This window comes from Gobio gobio, assembly GCF_949357685.1.
Source record: "Gobio gobio genome assembly, chromosome: 1".
Classification (NCBI taxonomy): Eukaryota; Metazoa; Chordata; class Actinopteri; order Cypriniformes; family Gobionidae; genus Gobio; species Gobio gobio.
Genome location: NC_137097.1, coordinates 76,685,671 through 76,705,074, shown reverse-complemented (window position 1 = coordinate 76,705,074; position 19,404 = coordinate 76,685,671). Strand labels below are relative to the sequence as shown.

Genomic DNA, 19,404 nt, shown 5'->3' with positions numbered 1-19,404 from the left:
ATCAATCACTCTGTATTTGGGAAAATCATATGTGGACAAGAGTGGATAACATGTGGAAAACCAGACAATTCATGCGTTTTTCCTGTAAGGGTTTAAAATACTTCTAACACATTTTAAATGATGGATACAAAATCTAGTTTAGCTTTTGATCACTAATATATGTTCCATCCACATTTGCATTTGTCTATGTAGTAGGCGATTGAAAATGTATTTTCTTGCCGCTGAAATACATTTTGAAATATATTTTGAAATATATTTTGGTATATAGATTTCATCCAACTTCGAATATATTTCACTGTTTACAACATACATTTACCATGTATATAAATAAATAAATAAATAAAAAATATATATATATATTGACCCAGATTTTTTTTTTTCCTCTCCCTATGGGATATGTGCTACATATTAATAAATTAGTTAATTAAAACAAACACATCATATATATATATATATATATATATATATATATATATATATATATATATATATATATATATATATATATATATATATATATATATATATATATTAGTAATTGTGTGCTTTTGTCTTTGCTTTACTCCAGTTAATTTGACTCTATTCGTGTTTTATTCAGCCTCTGATATATGGATACCTCTTTCTATTTTTAGGAACTCTAGAATTTAGAGTTACGTCTCAATCGGTCCTTCCGTGCTAGGATGCCATGGCTACAATTATGAATAAAACAAATGTGTATCTCGCTTGTACTCTCAGCACCATATGTTGGGTGAGGTTTGCTTACAAAACAAGGTTTGACTCGATATTCGATAGTAGTACTAATTTAATTCCGTAATCCGACCCATTTACATAAAGATTGTATCGTACAGCATCTAAATCGCAGCACGGGAACACAATTATTCAAATCTTTTATGAATACAGTAAGCGAGCAAAGTGCGCTCCTTTATAAACGCATGAAACTGTCAAATGCTTCAGTTCAGATAAACTCCTACAACAGCGGAAACGGCTGTGGTCAATCTGACCACACCGAATCATGAATCTATTGCATGTTCTACTCTTCGTTGGTCAAACGTATGCACTAGAAGGCAGAATTAGCCAGTGAACAATCGCTGAACTATTCAATCCTGATTGCGCATATACTGTGTCATGTTAACTCCTCCAATTAGGCATTGCGTTCAAGTGCTCAACAGACGTTTACATTTGCGTTTATGCATTTGGCGGACGCTTTTGTCCGGGGCGACTTGAGTTGCATTCAGGGTACAAATTTGGCATTTCGGGTCTTGCTTTCCCTGGGAAACGAGCCCGTGGCTTGGCGTTGCTGGTGCCACGCTCTACTGTTTGAGATACAGAAAATACATATCTGTAATCGGCTACACTCGCTTGTAAACATCAACTTTTTAATTGTTTTAATTTAATTCTATCGAGGCTAACACAATATACAGGGGAGTAAATTTAGCGTTGACTGTCGACACAGTCTGCACATGCGTATTGATTCCTGGCTGCACCACAAACGATGAGCTCTCTCGCAGTGAGCTTTTTCTCTTCACTTAAGCTGGCGTCATTGTGATTCGTTGCTTTTCAGACTATGATCCTGATGTCATACTGTGGGATCTCAGTGCATTAAAGGGTTAGTTCACCCAAAAATGAAAATTCTGTCATTAATTACTCACCCTCATGTCGTTGGACACCCGTAAGTCCTCCGTTCATATTCGGAACACAAATGGTGATATTATAGTTGAAAGCTGATGGCTGAGAAAGGCTTCAATCAGGCCTCCATTGGCATTCAGTACATTGACACTTCCAAGATCCATGAAAGGCACTTAAAACGTCGTTACAAAGTCTATCTCACCACAGTGGCTCTACAATAATCTTACGATGCGACGACAATAGTTTTTGTGCGCAAAAAAAAATCTAAATAACACCTTTATCCAACTTGTTCTCGACTTCCGTGTATGCCTCCACGACGCATGCGCGAGAATATGACGCAGATCCGGCGTTCGGACATATGACCCAGAAGCGATTTGTTTACGAGCAGAGGAAGACGCGCGTGTCTAAGCTGTTGGATTCTACATTGATCGTGCTTTAGGTCTCGGCGTAGTGCTCAAAATGGGGCTTAAGTGTGTATTTCATGGATTCCCGAACACCGGCGCTACGTCATATTCTCGCGCATGCGTCGTGGAGGCACACACGGAAGTCGAGAACAAGTTGGATAAAGGTGTTATTTAGATTTTTTTTTGCGCACAAAAACTATTGTCGTCGCATTGTATGATTATTGTAGAGCCACTGTGGTGAGATAGACTTTGTAACGACGTTTTAAGTGCCTTTCATGGATCTTGGAAGTGTCAATGTACTGAATGCCAATGGAGGCCTGTGTGAAGCCTTTCTCAGCCATCAGCTTTCAACTAAAATATCTTCATTTGTGTTCCGAATATGAACGGAGGTCTTACGGGTGTCCAACGACATGAGGGTGAGTAATTAATGACAGAATTTTCATTTTTGGGTGAACTAACCCTTTAATGGCAGGCTGTACGTTAATCAGACGCACGAGGTCTGTCCGGAGTTTTACATCAACCCATTCACCTTAGTGAAATTATTCAGGCCAAAATTGTATCACGGCGTTGGTGAGCATGTCAAACTAACTATTAAAGACATCAGATTTTATTCCAGGGTCAAAAGAATTTTTAGGATTGCGATATTTGTCTCATACTGCAAACGCGGCCAAAATCACACAGTATTATCCTGGCTTAAGCTATCAAATTATGAATCTCGCATTGATCTCTTTCATAGGTTCAGTAGCTGCGTCGGGTTCTTTACAGCTAGTTACGGTTTTATTAGCTAGTAAAGCTTAACCATATAAAACATTCTTTCTTTTGCAAGGGCATCGTCCGGTGTTCTCAATCACAAGCGCATGTTACGTATCTGTCATGCTGATCTGATTTATTTTCTTTTGGGGGTTCTCTCAGCAGGTTTGACGGTTAGATGGCATCTATCAAGCTGTGAGCGGGAGCTACGCCCAGGGGTTTAGAATCCTCCTAACTGCAGATGGAAAGAAATGTTCTCCATCTCACCTGTGCATGGGCCATTCTTTCAGATTGGTGTTGCTACGAACATAGCTCAATGTGTTGAGTTGGCATCCTCTACCAAGGTCTCCCCAATCAAGAAGCATTTGAATGCGGGATTCCATGATGGTCAAGATGGTTTTCTTCAGCAATGCTCAAACCATCAGGCACGTTCAGTAAACTTTCCCATAATTCCAAAGGTAAAACTAAGATTACCTCATCTTTATCTTTAGGTCATGTTCCAAGAATATTCAAGTTGGCAGTCATAAAACCTCTCATTAAGAAGCCACAATTAGATCATAATAACCTAGCAAATTACAGACCAATTTCAAATCTTCCATTCATGTCTAAAATACTAGAAAAAGTTGTTTCCACTCAATTGTGCTCTTTCTTGCAAGAAAATGATATCTATGAAAAATTTCAATCAGGATTCAGGCCGCATCATAGCACAGAAACTGCACTCGTTAAAATCACAAATGATTTACTGCTAGCTTCTGACCAAGGCTGTATCTCAATACTAGTTCTACTCGATCTTAGTGCTGCGTTCGATACTATAGATCATAAAATACTATTAGATCGACTTCAAAATTACACTGGTGTTCAGGGACAGGCATTAAACTGGTTTAGATCGTATTTATCAGACCGCTACCATTTTGTCTGTCTAAATGGGGAAAAATCAAAGATAACATCAGTAGACTATGGGGTGCCGCAAGGATCCGTGCTAGGCCCTCTGCTATTCTCTATATATATGCTGCCACTTGGTAATATTATAAGAAAACATGGAATTAATTTCCACTGTTATGCTGATGACACTCAATTATATATTTCATCACGACCAGATGAAAACGCTAAATTATCTAAACTGACAGCGTGTGTTGATGATATTAAACACTGGATGACGTGTAATTTTCTGCTATTGAATTCAGATAAAACGGAGGTATTACTTATTGGTCCAAAAAACTGCCCACAAAACCTCTCACAATACAACTTTAACTTGGAAGGATGTCCTGTCGCTTTATCCACTACAGTAAAAGACCTGGGTCTTATATTAGACCGCAACTTGTCTTTCGAAAATCATATTTCATATGTTACAAGAACAGCATTTTTCCACCTTAGAAACATTGCTAAGCTACGTAACATGCTATCTATCTCAGATGCAGAAAAGTTAGTTCATGCATTCATGACCTCGAGACTAGATTACTGTAATGCTTTATTAGCTGGTTGTCCTGCATCATCAATAAACAAGCTACAGTTAGTCCAAAACGCAGCTGCTAGAGTTCTTACTAGGTCAAGAAAATATGATCATATAACACCAATTTTATCATCTCTACACTGGTTACCTATTAAGTTCCGTATCAATTACAAAGTATTGCTACTGACATATAAAGCCCTAAATGGTTTAGCTCCAGTGTATTTAACTGATCTTTTATCGCCCTACAATCCATCGCGCTCTTTAAGATCACTAAACTCGAGGCTTCTGGTCATTCCTAGAATATCTAAGTCCACTAAAGGAGGGAGGGCATTTTCACATTTAGCTCCTAAACTCTGGAATAGTCTTCCTGATATTGTTCGAGGTTCAGACTCGCTGTCCCAGTTTAAAACTAGATTAAAGACGCATCTCTTTAGCCAAGCATTCACATTATAAATACGTTTTATACTACAGTTAAATCGCACCAACAGTATTAATATTCTGAACAGCAGCTATGCTAATTATTTCCCATCTGCTTTTCTGTTATCATCTCGGGACACTAGTCCCGAGGTAACTAGTTCGTCAGCTCCAGTTTGTATCCAGCCTCTCATGGAGACTTCAGATGCCCCTGTGATGAGACGACTCGACGCCTGTGAAGAGACGACTCGACGCCTGTGAAGAGACGACTCAACGCCAGCGTTGTTATGGCCTAAAATAATACATGATTGATTAACTTATCCTAACATTTTTCTTTAACATTCTCTTTCTAACATTTTTCAATGTACATTTATGAAATGCACTTTCTGTGAAGCTGCTTTGAAACGATGTGTATTGTGAAAAGCGCTACACAAATAAATTTGAATTGAATTTGAATTGAATTACCTACTTGTTTTAACAAGCATCAGGTAATTTCAAAGATTTTAATTTAACTCCTAACACTTAAATCGTAAAGGTCGCTCTTCCACTTACACCGATATTCTGCTAGAAGCCATGTTTATCAACCCTTTTAGGCTTCATGTGTCCAGGGAATTCACTTTAGAAAGTAATCAGTTTGATCCTACTCTCTTTTCTATTCTGATCTTTACTTCTCACTCAATTTCTTTACTCTTTTCCTTAAGCATTCTAGCATGACTCTAAAGGTTCTGGTATCACATTAACAATTTCTAAGATGAAGAATAATCTGTCCCTCACTTCCATGGTTAAATATCTTCACGTTCGTCCTAAGACTTCCGACCACTCCCCCCTATTTATTTATCTAATGGAGCACCTCTCTCTAAGGCCTGGTTTCAGACTTTTATACTGACCTTAAAAGCTGCAGTCTACCTCCTTCTCTTCGTAACGGACTTTCCTCAAGCTACTGGGGAGATGGCGTTCTTCTGCATTCGAGTCTTATATAAGACCTGATTCAAAAATCATCCTCGAAGCTCAGCAAGCTCTCCAGTAATGGTCAAGGTAAATCCTTATTTAACTACTGGTGGTGGTGTTCCTGCCAATTCGGCAGTATGTTATGATAGCGTGGTCTTCTACTATATCAAAAGATGGCCTGTAGCCATGTGTCCTATCTAAAGATGGTCAGTGACCATGCGTCCTATCAAAGATGGTCAGTGACCATGCGTCCTATCAAAGATGGTCTGAGAACCATGCGTCCTATCAAAAGATGGTCTGTGACCCATGTGCCCAATCAAAAGATGGTCTGTGACCCATGTGCCCAATCAAAAGATGGTCTGTGACCCATGTGCCCTATCTAAAGATGGTCTGTGACCCATGCGCCCTATCAAAAGATGGCCTGTGGCTCATGTGTCCTATCAAAAGATGGTCTGTGACCCATGTGCCCTATCAAAAGATGGTCTGTGACCCATGTTCCCTATCAAAAGATGGTCTGTGACCCATGTTCCCTATCAAAAGATGGTCTGTGACCCATGTTCCCTATCAAAAGATGGTCTGTGAACCATGTGCCCTATCAAAAGATGGTCTGTGACCCATGTGCCCTATCAAAAGATGGTCTGTGACCCATGTGCCCTATCAAAAGATGGTCTGTGACCCATGTGCCCTATCAAAAGATGGTCTGTGACCCATGTGCCCTATCAAAAGATGGCCTGTGGCCCACGCATCCCATAAACAGATGACTGTGGCCCATATGTTCGTACGTCACGGTTGCTGCGAATCTCGCATTAGGAACTAAAGATGGCCGGTGGTTTCGCATCTTAACCCAAAATATTACATGGTCTAAAATCTATTTTTCTCTTTTCTCTCCATTCGGAACTTCTAGATTCAGGACCCGTGAGTATACTTCATAAACCGTTCTTTGGGGGTGGGCCCCGTTCCCGGTGGATCCTCCTCCACCTATCTTTGGGGGTGGGCTGCGCCCCTGCCTTCGTCTTCAGGCAGGATACGCAGATTCCGTACCCTCGGAATGCGAATTACGAATGGGGCCTACGCCAAAGAACTTGATTGCTTGCTGAGCTCCTAAATAAATGTTATTGTTACAGCATTACTTCTCCCGAGTCTTTCTGGTAGAACATGAATCAGAATCATGAATTTGATTCTACTTGAAATAAAACTGTGTGCAGAGTCAGCAGAACTGAAGTTGTAATCATTTAATGGTTGTCATCATCATCATCATCATACAAAAAAACTGTTAACATCAAGTAGGCTATATACAATATTAAAATAAATCATATTAGAAGAAACCATTTTAAGTGCGTACATATGCAAAGGTAATATTTTTTTTCTGCAATATATGAGAGATAGTAGTGCACAAAAACAGCCTGAAAAATATGAAATATGTTCATACCGATAATCTACAAGTAGCAGAAAGAGCTTTCAGAAACCGACAAATCCTGTTGGACGAGATGTTAGAGATGTCTTTAACTGTGGTCACACAATGTTCCAGTAATGTGGAAACTAAACCATTTCTTTTAAACAAACAACAAAGTCAGCAAAAGAGAAATGACAGACGTGTGTATGATGAACATGCAGGAAAATACAATGCTTTTGATATAGAGAAGTTTGAAAACCCTTTGAAAATATGTAGCTCGTTCGGGAGTGGTATTTCTGATTAGAAAATACGCCTCATGACATCATCATTCTGCGAATTAACAAAGCCTGAAGAAGATCTGGATTAAGAATCTGTAAAATATCTGGATTATTTAATCGGTTAGACAGTTTCACCGCTGTCTGTCTATCAAATCCAAACACAGCGTAGAGCGGCTGAGTGAATGTGGTCTGGACTCTGTGGATGAGGCTCATTGTGTCTGAGACGCTGTAGAAGGACAAAATCCCTGCACTGTGATCCACATAAACTCCTATTCTACTGGAGATATTGACCACAGGAAGGACGGTCTCGATGTTATTGTGCCAGAACGAGCAATAGTCTGGAGAGCAGAACAAACACCAGGACTGATTGTTACGTCCAACTGCACTCTCAGGACCATTTCCCTTCCTACTGATGCTCTTATACGTCACTCCTATATCTACTCCTGATCTCCCTTCTCCAGCCCACTCCAACTCCCAGTAACAGCGTCCAGTCACACTCTCCACACACATCGCCTCGGTCCAAGAATCAAATCTGTCTGGATGATCAGGATACGGCACTTGCGTTTCAGAGTAAGTGATCACTGTGTTTTCTTCAAACAGACGGAGCCAATAATTCACCGTGTTTACATCCAGAGTCAACAGACGGGAATCTGATGGGGATAAATACATAATGACTTATGACTTAACAACAATAACACATTAATGGGTCTCTATATTAGTATCTCCATTTCATAATGATTATAATTAGACGTGTCTCTCTGACTTGTACAATCAAGTATTCATAAGTATTCTCGTTGCGCCATAACATTAAGGTTGAACCACTGTAATCACATTGGACTATATATAGACGTTTTGGCTATGGGAGTGTCAAAAACCTCTCGGATTTCATCAACAGCATCTTAATTTGTGTTCTGATGAACAAAGGTCTTATGGTTTTAGAACGACATGAGGTTGAGTAATTAATGACAGAATTTTTATTTTTGGGTGAACTAACACTTTAAGGTGCAGCAAGAGATTTCTGAGAAACACTGTTGGTATCTGAAATCCCCAAAACAAACACGCCACTACCCAAAAAGATTGTGTCCCTATCTTGATAACTCTGCCCCCAAATTCACAAACCCGCTATGCAACACAGTGGACACACCGCCCTTACTGCTGATTGGCTACATGTGTGTTTTGGTGCCAAGTTTACATCTCATTCCAATGAACTTATCTGTTTCTGGAACAAACCCCTGTGATCATCATGTTTAATTAGCATAGAAAGTCTCCCAGTGATTGCTAGTGTTTGTGTGTGTTTTCATTGTAACTCACATTGTAGGAAATCCTTCCTAGTCGTAAACTGACGAATAGGGACAATGACCTGGACGGTTTTCACTATGAACACCAAAAAACATGTGTATCAGTGCCAGCTCTTTAAATTAAACCACTACCATTTTATAATTAAATTAAATTGTCTTTAAATCAGGATTTACCTGTTTTAGATAATCTTTCTATCTCGTCTGTGCAGAACTGCTGCAGTTTGTCTCTGAGTTGAGCGACAGACTTCATTATCTCATCAAAATTGGGACGAGAACTGACAGTGAAGCCGTCTGTAGATCCAGGGAGAGAGACAGAAGGGCAACTCTACAGACACAAAGACACAAACACAAACTCTGTGCAATTAGAGAAGCCTGTTGGAGTCCTCAGTCCTGTGTTTAAAAAGATATGTTACCTGGAGGAAATGAATATTATCATCTGTTTGTGAAAGCTGTTTCAGTTCAGTCTCTTTCCACCTCAGATCATCGAGCTCCAGCTCCAGTCGCGCCAGTCGTTCTTCAGCTTGTTTCACTGCAGCTCGTTCCTGATCTCTGATCAGCTGCGTCACCTCAGAGCGACGTCTCTCAAAGGTCTGGATGAGCTCAGCGAAGATCCTCTCACTGTCCTGCACTGCAGTCTGTGCAGAGCTCTGTTATAGGAAACACATTGCAATCAGCTCTTAAAGGCACCTCACACAGACATAGAGCTCCAGTGTAAAACTCTTAAAAATAAAGAATCTTAAATGGTTCTTCATCAGACTGTAAGGTTCCATGAAGAAACTATTGTGCAAAAGTTTTTTTTATAGTGTTAAAAGGATTTATTCCGAAAGGACTGAAAGGAAGAAGAAGAGGTGCGATATCGATCACAAGTTCAGTATGGAGTACCGCAAGGCTCAGTGCTAGGACCGTTGCTTTTCACACTGTACATGTTACCCTTGGGTTGATATCATAAGGACGCATCTATATTTAGCTCTATATTTCTTCGCTACCTGACGAAAAAACAATTCACATAACTAATGGAATACATAGTTGATATAAAAAATTGGATGGCTAGTACTTTCCTACAACTAGTAGTAACCTAGAATACTGTCTAACACTTGATGGCTGCTCTGTCAAGTCCTCGTCGTCAATGAGGAACCTGGGTGTGCTCTTTGTTAGCAATCTCTCATTTGAAAGCCATGTTTCTAGCACCTGTAAAACTGCATTCTTCCATCTTAAATTATAACTAAGCTATGACAAATGCTCTCAATGACTAATGAAGATCAGTTGCATCACTTAAGCAAGCTCTTAACTCATTACAGTAGTTCACATCTATTGCGGTCTCAAAATTCTGGCCTGTTTATAATACCTAGAACTTGAAAACCAACTTTATCAAATAATTTAACGTAAAGCGAAATTGTACCTTTTTAAAGGGGTGATGAATTGAGAAATCAACTTTCCTTTGAGCCTTTGATATATATTAAGTTAATCATGATGTAAGTTTCAGAGCTTAAAACATCCTTGTTAGTCAAAGAAAAGCTTTTATAGACACCAGGCCCAGAAAACGAGAGCTCTCACAATATGTCGACCATTGACGTAATCGGACGCAGAAGCACCGCCTCAAGCCCGCCCACCACCTCGTGGAGCTAAACGGGTTCAATAAAGCAATAAACATGACGGTTCCAGCTCAAGTGCATGAACTTTGCGCGTTTGTTCACTTCATTTCACCGCAGAATCGGTTGTAAACAAGATACAGGTCGAGACTGGATTTGCAGACATATTGAGATTAAAGCACAATGGTGTGCTTCTATATTGGATCCGACAGGAACGGTGCAACACACTTATGTGAGTAAAACATGTTTTTTATATGTGATAGTATTGCATTGTTACAGATCGTTTGATATCTATTGATTACATCCATAGCACGCGGTCACAGGCTGGAGAAGGTGTTATTGGTTAATTCGTGATCAGACTCTGACTTATAACGCCAGCTCGCAAAGCCCAAAGTCCCGGGGGTATGTGTTTTTCAGACGGGCTATAGTGAAATAACATTTCTTTCTTGCGTGTGTGTGTGTACGGTTCGCGGTTATATTCACTGATGATCGGGCGAAATGATACAGAAATAACATTCCAATCAATTGCGGGTGGATGAGAGATGAATTATTGTGTTTGTTTGATAAAGACATTTTGCGAGCCCTGGCTGTGAGCTGGGCGATTCATTCCGGTTTCCGTTTGCCACACGCTGTCACTGACAGGGGAGCAGAAGCTCATCAAATATGCTAATCTTATCCAATCCTAGTCGTGGGCGTTTACTTCCTAGTCTTCATTGTAAACCAACCGTTTTTCAGAGAGCCTCAAAACCAAGGCAGAAAATAGCCTATTACTTATTCATTATGATTTTTCTGAATGTAAAAACCACGTGAACGTCATAAGTTGACCTCAGACAACAGTATAAAAAAAAGCCAGTTCATGACACCTTTAAGGTACAAGTGACCGTCACTGGGGTGGAACCCTTAAGGGCACGTTTTTGTACCTCTAAGTCAGGGGTAGGCAAGTTCGGTTCTAGAGAGCTGATGTCCTGCAGAGTTTAGCTCCAACCCTACTAAGCCACCACAGTATAAAACTCATGGCTCCCAGCATGCATTGCAGCATTAAGTATGTCACCATTGTTGAGATTCATATGCTGATTCTTGATATCTGTGTGCATTTAAACTTTTTTCCCATTAGAATGTATTTAATTCAGAATTCAGAATGTCTGATCTGTGGCAAGAAAGTGTTGTTAGTGAATATTATTTATTAACATTTTTAGTCAGTGAGGAGTTTAGTCAAACATTTTTCTTCATGACACTTTTTGTTTATGTCTTCTTTTGATTTGAACAGATTATGTGTTTTGTTAACACTGTAACAAAAACCACAAATGCACATAAAAAGCCAACAGTCAAACTTCCTAACTAAATGAAACATTGATCGCCATAATGGAGATTTTAAAACAATAATTTCAATAAAACATCACATCTTAACCTCTGTTAATTCTCAATAAGAGCTTCTATAGATGTCAACGCTCTGAACTTGCCTATCCCTGCTCTAAGAGGAAAACAATGGTATAATTGTACCCTAAAGGTACAGTTATACCGTTTGTTCCTCAAGGACCTTTTTTTCTGAGTGTGCTTTGAAACTATGTGTTTTGTGAAAAGTGCTATATGCAAGTGCTATATCCTTTTCCTTTTTGGCACCCAAACTCTGCAATAGTTTTCCTAGCGTTGTTCGGGCTTTCACTGTAAGGTTCTTCAGGGAACCTAAAGTTCTTCTAAGGCATTGCCATGAACTCCCCTTTTTGTTTCTTCCTGGCTCCTTTATTTTTAAGAGTGTGAAGTAAACTTCTCCAAACTCACCTTATGAGACTCCACAGCCTCTCTCATCCGCTTTAGATCTGTCTTTCTCTGCTGGATTTTTTTCTGGATGTTTCTCTGCGTTTCCTCAAAATGTCTCTGCAGCAAACAGATTAATGAATAAATGCTTTTGTAAACAAGTCTCTTATTTTTTGTTAGTCACTTAAGTTTGCATTTATTTTATCAAAAACACATTGTCTATCTTTCATTTCCCTGATTGAGAGAAGAATCACACAAACTGTCACTCATGAGATCCGGTATGAAGCAGTACCTGTTTCTCTGTTCTTGCCACTCCAATTGATACAGTGTCATGATTTTTGTGTTCATCCACCAAACACAGCACACAGATACAGCGCTGGTCAGTACGGCAGTAAATCTCCAGCATTTTACCATGTCGAGAGCATATCATCTCCTGCAGTCGTCCAGTGGCGTCCATCAGATTGTGTCCTTTACTTCTGAAGAGACTCTCGTGCTGTTCAAGGTGATTTTGACAGTAAGAGCGTCGGCACTCCAGACACGACTTCACTGCTTTCTGTTTTCTTCCAGAGCACGAGTCGCACTGCACATCTCCAGATCCAGTGTGAGGAACAGGAGCAGCAGGAGAAGCAGGAACAGGATCAGATTGGAGTCTCATCATCTTGAGTTGCTCCACCATCCCAGCAAACACCACATTCTTACCTAAGGCTGGTCTTGGTGTGAAGGTTTTTCTGCACTGAGGACATCTGTAGATTCCCTTCTGATCCTCCTGATCCCAGCAGTCTGAGATGCAGCTCATACAGTAACTGTGTCCACAGGGAATCGTCACGGGATCCTTCAGGAGATCCAGACACACTGGACAGGTGAACTGATCCTCAGCCCATGAGATCCTAGCTTCTGCCATTTCTCCTTTTAAACACACAGACAGAGAGACGATACACACTGCAGCTCGACAGTTGAGTTCCTTCTAACGGGAGGGTTTATATACCTTCCTGACTACATACCTAAGAAACAGGTTTTTCTGCAGGGTGTAACTTACTGTAACTTGTTCATTTAAGTGTTTGTTTTTTAATGACAAGACTGTTTATAAAACAAAGCTGTCTTAAATATGATGAACTGATTATGATTTAACTCTGCATGCTGATTTCTGTACTTTAATAGTACTAGCATCAACTATACCACACAATAATATAAATCATGTTATTGTACAATATCATAACTGGATCATGATTGAGGCAAACGTGAGAGAGACTCAATGATGTTTAATTATATACATAATAAATATCAACTATATCAATACATGGAATCTCATAGTGAACTTTTAAAAAGTCTATATATCCAAATACAATAGCTGGGTGACCAACATATTGATTTTATTATGCTATTATTAATTATGATTGAATCTCTATAACGATTGATCTCTTCCAACACAATCAAGCACTAAGTGAAAATTTATCTAAATAATCTACTTTTTATAAAGTAGAACAAGCACTGAACTTTTAAGGAAGTTTATGTTTTATGTTCGGCCTCAACTCACCTGTAGGCTCTGAAATCACCACAAACTGTACGTTCTGCGACTTTGATTTCTGCAAATGTTAGTGTTTTCTTCTTCTTTGACTCAGTTTAGTTGAATGATGGACAAAGGATCTGTCGATCGATCTGAAGGTATTTGAAGTGTTTCCAAGGATTGCTGTTTGGTAAATAGAGGCGTGAACTCTGAACACTTTCTGTTTCCCGTAGAGTCATGTGATCTACAGTAAATGAAAGCTGCACAATTTATATCCACACAAGGAAAGCCACAAGCCTATGCTTTCCTGTTAACTAGCTTATATCTCATATTTGATATAATAACATATTGTAATTTTTTCACAACGTGTTATATCTTTTTATCCTCTGTTATAATCCAATACAAAACTAAGAAGAATTAAGTTTTTGAGCTGAATGATGCCAGTAAGAATGTGAGCAGTCGTGCAATCACAAGAGCATGAAAATCTGCAGAAAATCTGAAGATGAGGAACCTGATATATGATCATGCACTGTCTGCATGTAAACATGACATGACCACAACATGAATCACATAGCCTACATTTGGTTCTGCGTGTAGTAAAAGTGTGTAGAGAGTCAGCAGAACTGATTTCAGGTCATGGTCATGTTTGTCATGGTCATGTTTGTAAATGAGAAGTGGTTCTCAAACAGTTTACCAGAATAAAAACATTTTAAATAAAAAAAATGATTGTTGTTTAAAAAAAAAAGTCTATTATCATCAAGTACATGTAAGAGTTAAGTTCAGAGAGGCAGGATTCAAAATCCTGAAAAGTATCAAACATAACAACAATCAAGGTCATAAAAGGAATTACAAGCAAGCCAGTGTCAACATACAATGTGTATTTCATAAAACTATTTGAGAGCATGAGGAATAAAATCAAATTCATGTCTTTTAAATCAGCTCTACAGAATCTGTAAATAATTGGACTGTAGGAAAGAAATCATGCAAAGAGGATGAATTATCCTCAAGTATGTTAAGGTGCGCAAGATGGCACCTTACACCCAATAAAGGTATAGAAGACGATGAAATGCCAATTATCTTGCAGCAATGTTGTTGAACCCTCTCCGATTCCTCAGAGTCCTATTGTCAATCCACCCCAAACTGGGCTTGCATATTGGTCTTTGTCAGGTGATGTCACACTCGTGAGAACCGAAGTGCATTATGGGCCATTTGTATGTTCAATGCTGTGGGGTTCTGTTGTTAGAAAATAGTGTTTTTGATTAATTTCTTTTCAGTGATAAAATGGTCCGTTCTTGTTGTGTGATAGGCTGCAATAGTAAGTCTCCTGACAGAAAGGGTCAAACCTAAACAACGGGGAAAGATTTTTTACCTTTCCCACTTTGAAGAAAGGACATGGATAGCATGTAGCGGACGTAACGCGGCGTCGGATGGCCTGGGTTGCAGCGGTGCGACAACATCACCTTTGTAAACATGTACTATGTATACTATACGAATGTACTTTAATAAAATACACTATTAAATTCTACATACATTGATTTACTTCAGTAATGTCGGACAGTTTGTTTCATGATGATGACTTGTTTTATTGGAACATTGTTTCTGTTTTATTATGTTGGTTGTGTAATTGATACAATAAAGAACAAAAATGCACAAAAAGGTTATTAAATAATTAAAAAGCCATCCTTAATCATTAATGAATTATAAAGTTAACATGACAAGCCCACATTTGGTGATACTACTTGTTGTGTTGTCGCAGTCCTTCGGTCGGAATGTAAATAAATCCTGTACCCAGCCATTGGTGAAATGTCGGCTTCGAGAGATTTATAGTTTTTAAATTGTTCACTTGTATATGCGCTTATACCATAAACAAGATAGTTGACAATGTCGAGGTATGAGGATGGGGTAGCAATAATAGGGATTTTTTTTCTTATATCTGAGAGTAACATTTAGCACAAATACTTCAAATGAATCAAACCTGTCTTGTTTTCTGAGTATCATTAAGAATATCTCTATAGATAGATTGCATATAGATTGCAACTCTGCCGCCACGACAAATCAGACGGGGTTCATGCTTATAACAGTAGCCTGGTGGAATAGTAGAGTAAAGAAAGATGATGCATGTGAGGAGTGAAGGCTGGCCCGTGTGGTCCGATCAAACAGACGAGCTACTGGAGCTCAAATTGCTCAAGAAGTTAATGCTGGTTCTGATAGAAAGGGGTCTGATACACAGAGCATCTCAGTTTGTTGTGTATGGGGCGGCATAGCCGCTGACCAGTCAGGGTGCCCATGCTGACCCCTGTCCACTTCCGAAAGCACCAACAGTGGCATATGAGCATCAGAACTGGACCACGGAGCAATTGAAGAAGGTGGCCTGGTCTGATGAATCACGTGTTCTTTTACACCACGTGGGTGGCCGGGCCGGGTGCGTGTGCGGGGCTTACATGGGGAACACATGGCACCAGGTGAAATATGGGAAGAAGGCGTGGCGGTGGAGACAGTGATGCTTTGGGCAATGTTCTTGGGTCCTCCATCCATGTGGATGTTACTTTGACACGTCCCACCTACCTAAGCATTGTTGAGACCATGTCCAGCCTTTCATGGAGACGGTATTCCCTGGTGGCTGTGGCTCTTTCAGCAGATAATGCGCCACCACAAAGCACAAATGGTTCAGGAATGGTTTGAGGAGCACAACAACGAGTTTGAGGTGTTGACTTGGCCTCCAAATTCCCCAGATCTCAATCCAATCGAGCATCTGTGGGATGTGCTGATCCATGGAGGACCCACCTCGCAACTTACAGGAAAAATAACACAAAGTGAAAATAAAGTGGCATTTTGGGGTTATGGAAACAACAGTTACCATAGTAAATACACAACAGTAACATGTGTTATTAGTTTAGTCAGATTATGTTTGTCTACAACTGTAAGTTAAATGAATCAATGCAGGAATCCAGATATTTTCAAATGGTTTCAAATTTATTTTTACCGAATGCAGTATTTATAAAAAATATATATTTTATTGGGATATCTGAAAACTATTTTTGACAGTCAGGCAAGAGTTACAGTACATTACATTTCAACACATTTTTCAACATTAATTTCAACAGTTTCACATTGTATCAATTTCCAATCCAAACATGGCATGGACGACTGAGTAACTGAGGTCTGGACTGTGGATGAGGCTCATTGTGTAGAAGGACAAAATCCCTGCGCTGTGATCCACATGACACTATGTTATAGTGCTAGAATGAGCAATAGTCGGGAGAGCCAAGAGTCAACAGATGAGAGCAGTAGTATGCACAGATCTCCGCAGGGCTCCCTTGGCTAAAAGAGTTTTATGTCGTTGTTTGTGCCCCTTTAGCTGAAGTAGGTATACTGGGGGGCATGGTATTTTTCCTCAATCTGCTAAAATATCAATTGATGGTTTTGGGGTGTTATGGACTCCCCCTCCCACAATTACTTATGCTGAGATATGCTTACGGGGGTGAGTTCGGGCACACTAATGAAATATTGTCATGGAGGTTGGTCTGGGCACACTCGGCTGAGATATGCTCAAAGGGGTGGGTCTGGCACACTCGGTTGTAATATACTCATGGGGGTGGGTCTGGGCACACTCGGCTGTAATATACTCATGGGGTGGGTCTGGGCACACTCGGCTGTAATATACTCATGGGGTGGGTCTGGGCACACTCGGCTGTAATATACTCATGGGGTGGGTCTGGGCACACTCGGCTGTAATATACTCATGGGGTGGGTCTGGGCACACTCGGCTGTAATATACTCATGGAGGTGGGTCTGGGCACACTCGGCTGTAATATACTCATGGGGTTGGGTCTGGGCACACGTGGCTGAGATATGCTCGAGGGGGTGGGTTTGGGCATACTCGGCTCAAATATACTCATGGGGGTGGGTTTGGGCACACTCGGCTGTAATATACTCATGGGGGTGGGTCTGGGCACACTCGGCTGTAATATACTCATGGGGTGGGTCTGGGCACACTCGGCTGTAATATACTCATGGGGTGGGTCTGGGCACACTCGGCTGTAATATACTCATGGGGTGGGTCTGGGCACACTCGGCTGTAATATACTCATGGAGGTGGGTCTGGGCACACTCGGCTGTAATATACTCATGGGGTTGGGTCTGGGCACACGTGGCTGAGATATGCTCGAGGGGGTGGGTTTGGGCATACTCGGCTCAAATATACTCATGGGGGTGGGTTTGGGCACACTCGGCTGATATATGCTCCCGGGGGTGGGTCTGGGCACACTCGGTTGTAATATGCTCATGGGGGTGGGTCTGGGCACACGCGGCTGAGATATGCTCATGGGGGTGGGTCTGGGCACAAACGGCTGAGATATGCTCAAGGGGGTGGGTTGGGGCACAAACGGCTGAGATATGCTCATGGGGGTGGGTCTGGGCACACGCGGCTGAGATATGCTCATGGGGGTGGGTCTGGGCACAAACGGCTGAGATATGCTCAAGGGGGTGGGTCTGGGCACAAACGGCTGAGATATGCTCAAGGGGGTGGGTCTGGGCACAAACGGCTGAGATATGCTCAAGGGGGTGGGTTGGGGCACAAACGGCTGAGATATGCTCATGGGGGTGGGTCTGGGCACAAACGGCTGAGATATGCTCATGGGGGTGGGTCTGGGCACAAACGGCTGAGATATGCTCAAGGGGGTGGGTTGGGGCACACTCTGCTGAGATATGCTCATGGGGGTGGGTCTGGGCACAAACGGCTGAGATATGCTCATGGGGGTGAGTTGGGGCACACTCTGCTGAGATATGCTCATGGGGGTGGGTCTGGGCCAACTCGGCTGAGATATGCTCACGGGGGTGGGTCTGGGCCAACTCGGCTGAGATATGCTCACGGGGGTGGGTCTGGGCCAACTCGGCTGAGATATGCTCACGGGGGTGGGTCTGGGCCAACTCGGCTGAGAAATGTTCACAGGGGTGGGAGTGGGTTTGGACACACACGGCTGAGATAAGCCTACAGGGGTGCGGTAAGTTCGGGTACACTTGGCTGGAGCACGTTTGATAGAGGGGGTTTTGAATAAAGGTGGAAATGGGGGCTCCTCAGTGCACACCTCAGGATGAGAATCTGATGGAAAAAAACTATTATTCAAGACATTCCATTATTTTTTTTTAAATGTGTCTCCCTGAAGCATCAATAAATCTGAACTCATGGAGAAGAATTTATTTATAACCCTAAACCTTATATTTAACAGGTAACAGTATTTTACCTCCTATGAACATGTGTTACTGTTAGTTATCCATGTATTGTAAAAGCTAAACCATTTACAGTTACTCATGATACCCAACCCTAACCCAAAATGAATAGTTTTAGTTAAAATTGTTATTGAACTATACAAAAATTATACAGTTAAGTGACATTACTAATGGAGTTTTTTATTCACAGATGCATAATCAATAATGAAATATGTATATGATTAATTTTATTTCTTTTTTGAAGCCCATGTATTTTAAATACACATAGTAAAAAAATATTATTGAACTAAATTACAACGTTAGCATAAAACAGTCAAACTCTCCAACTAGACTGGATTTTAGACTTGTGTGTGTTTTCATAGTAACTCACACTGTAGAAACTCCTCTCTGGTCTGATATTCAGGAGCCAGAATGACCTGGACGGCTTTCACTATGGACACCAAAACACATCTGCAGCTTAATTCTCATGTCAGGAAGGATTTCAATTTAAACTAGAACTATTTTTATTTTTAATAAACTGATTTCTGAAAATAAATCAGTATTTACCTCTTCCAGATATCTTTTCTGTCTCCTCGCTGCAGAACTGCTGCAGTTTGTCTCTGAGTTGAGACACAGATTTCACTACATCATCAAAAGACAGACGAGAACTGACAGTGAAGCCGTCTGTAGATCCAGAGAGAGAGACAGACGACAAACTCTACACACACAAACACACAAACACAAACTCGCTGTAATTCCAGAAGCTTGTTAAAGTCCTCAGTGTTTG

The 19,404-nt window shown here is 40.7% G+C and overlaps 2 protein-coding genes across 2 annotated transcripts in view; both read right to left on the bottom strand.

Annotated features, from left to right (window-relative positions):
• The window catches only part of LOC307125013 (E3 ubiquitin-protein ligase TRIM35-like), a 302,217-nt gene that overhangs the window by 56,605 nt on the left and 226,208 nt on the right, over positions 1-19,404 (bottom strand). The window lies entirely within an intron of this gene.
• Positions 1-19,404, bottom strand: part of LOC307123008 (uncharacterized protein) — a gene marked incomplete at its 3' end in the record, with an annotated part of 84,428 nt that overhangs the window by 49,180 nt on the left and 15,844 nt on the right. The window contains exons 6-15 of the mRNA XM_079811379.1: positions 19,185-19,335; positions 19,009-19,068; positions 17,482-18,510; positions 17,171-17,409; positions 12,198-12,869; positions 11,930-12,025; positions 8,975-9,208; positions 8,736-8,886; positions 8,575-8,637; positions 7,399-7,913 (exon numbers count right to left, since the gene is read on the bottom strand). Of these exons, the coding sequence (XP_079667505.1) occupies positions 7,399-7,913; positions 8,575-8,637; positions 8,736-8,886; positions 8,975-9,208; positions 11,930-12,025; positions 12,198-12,869; positions 17,171-17,409; positions 17,482-18,510; positions 19,009-19,068; positions 19,185-19,335 (3,210 nt within the window). The remainder of the gene's footprint in view (positions 1-7,398; positions 7,914-8,574; positions 8,638-8,735; positions 8,887-8,974; positions 9,209-11,929; positions 12,026-12,197; positions 12,870-17,170; positions 17,410-17,481; positions 18,511-19,008; positions 19,069-19,184; positions 19,336-19,404) is intronic.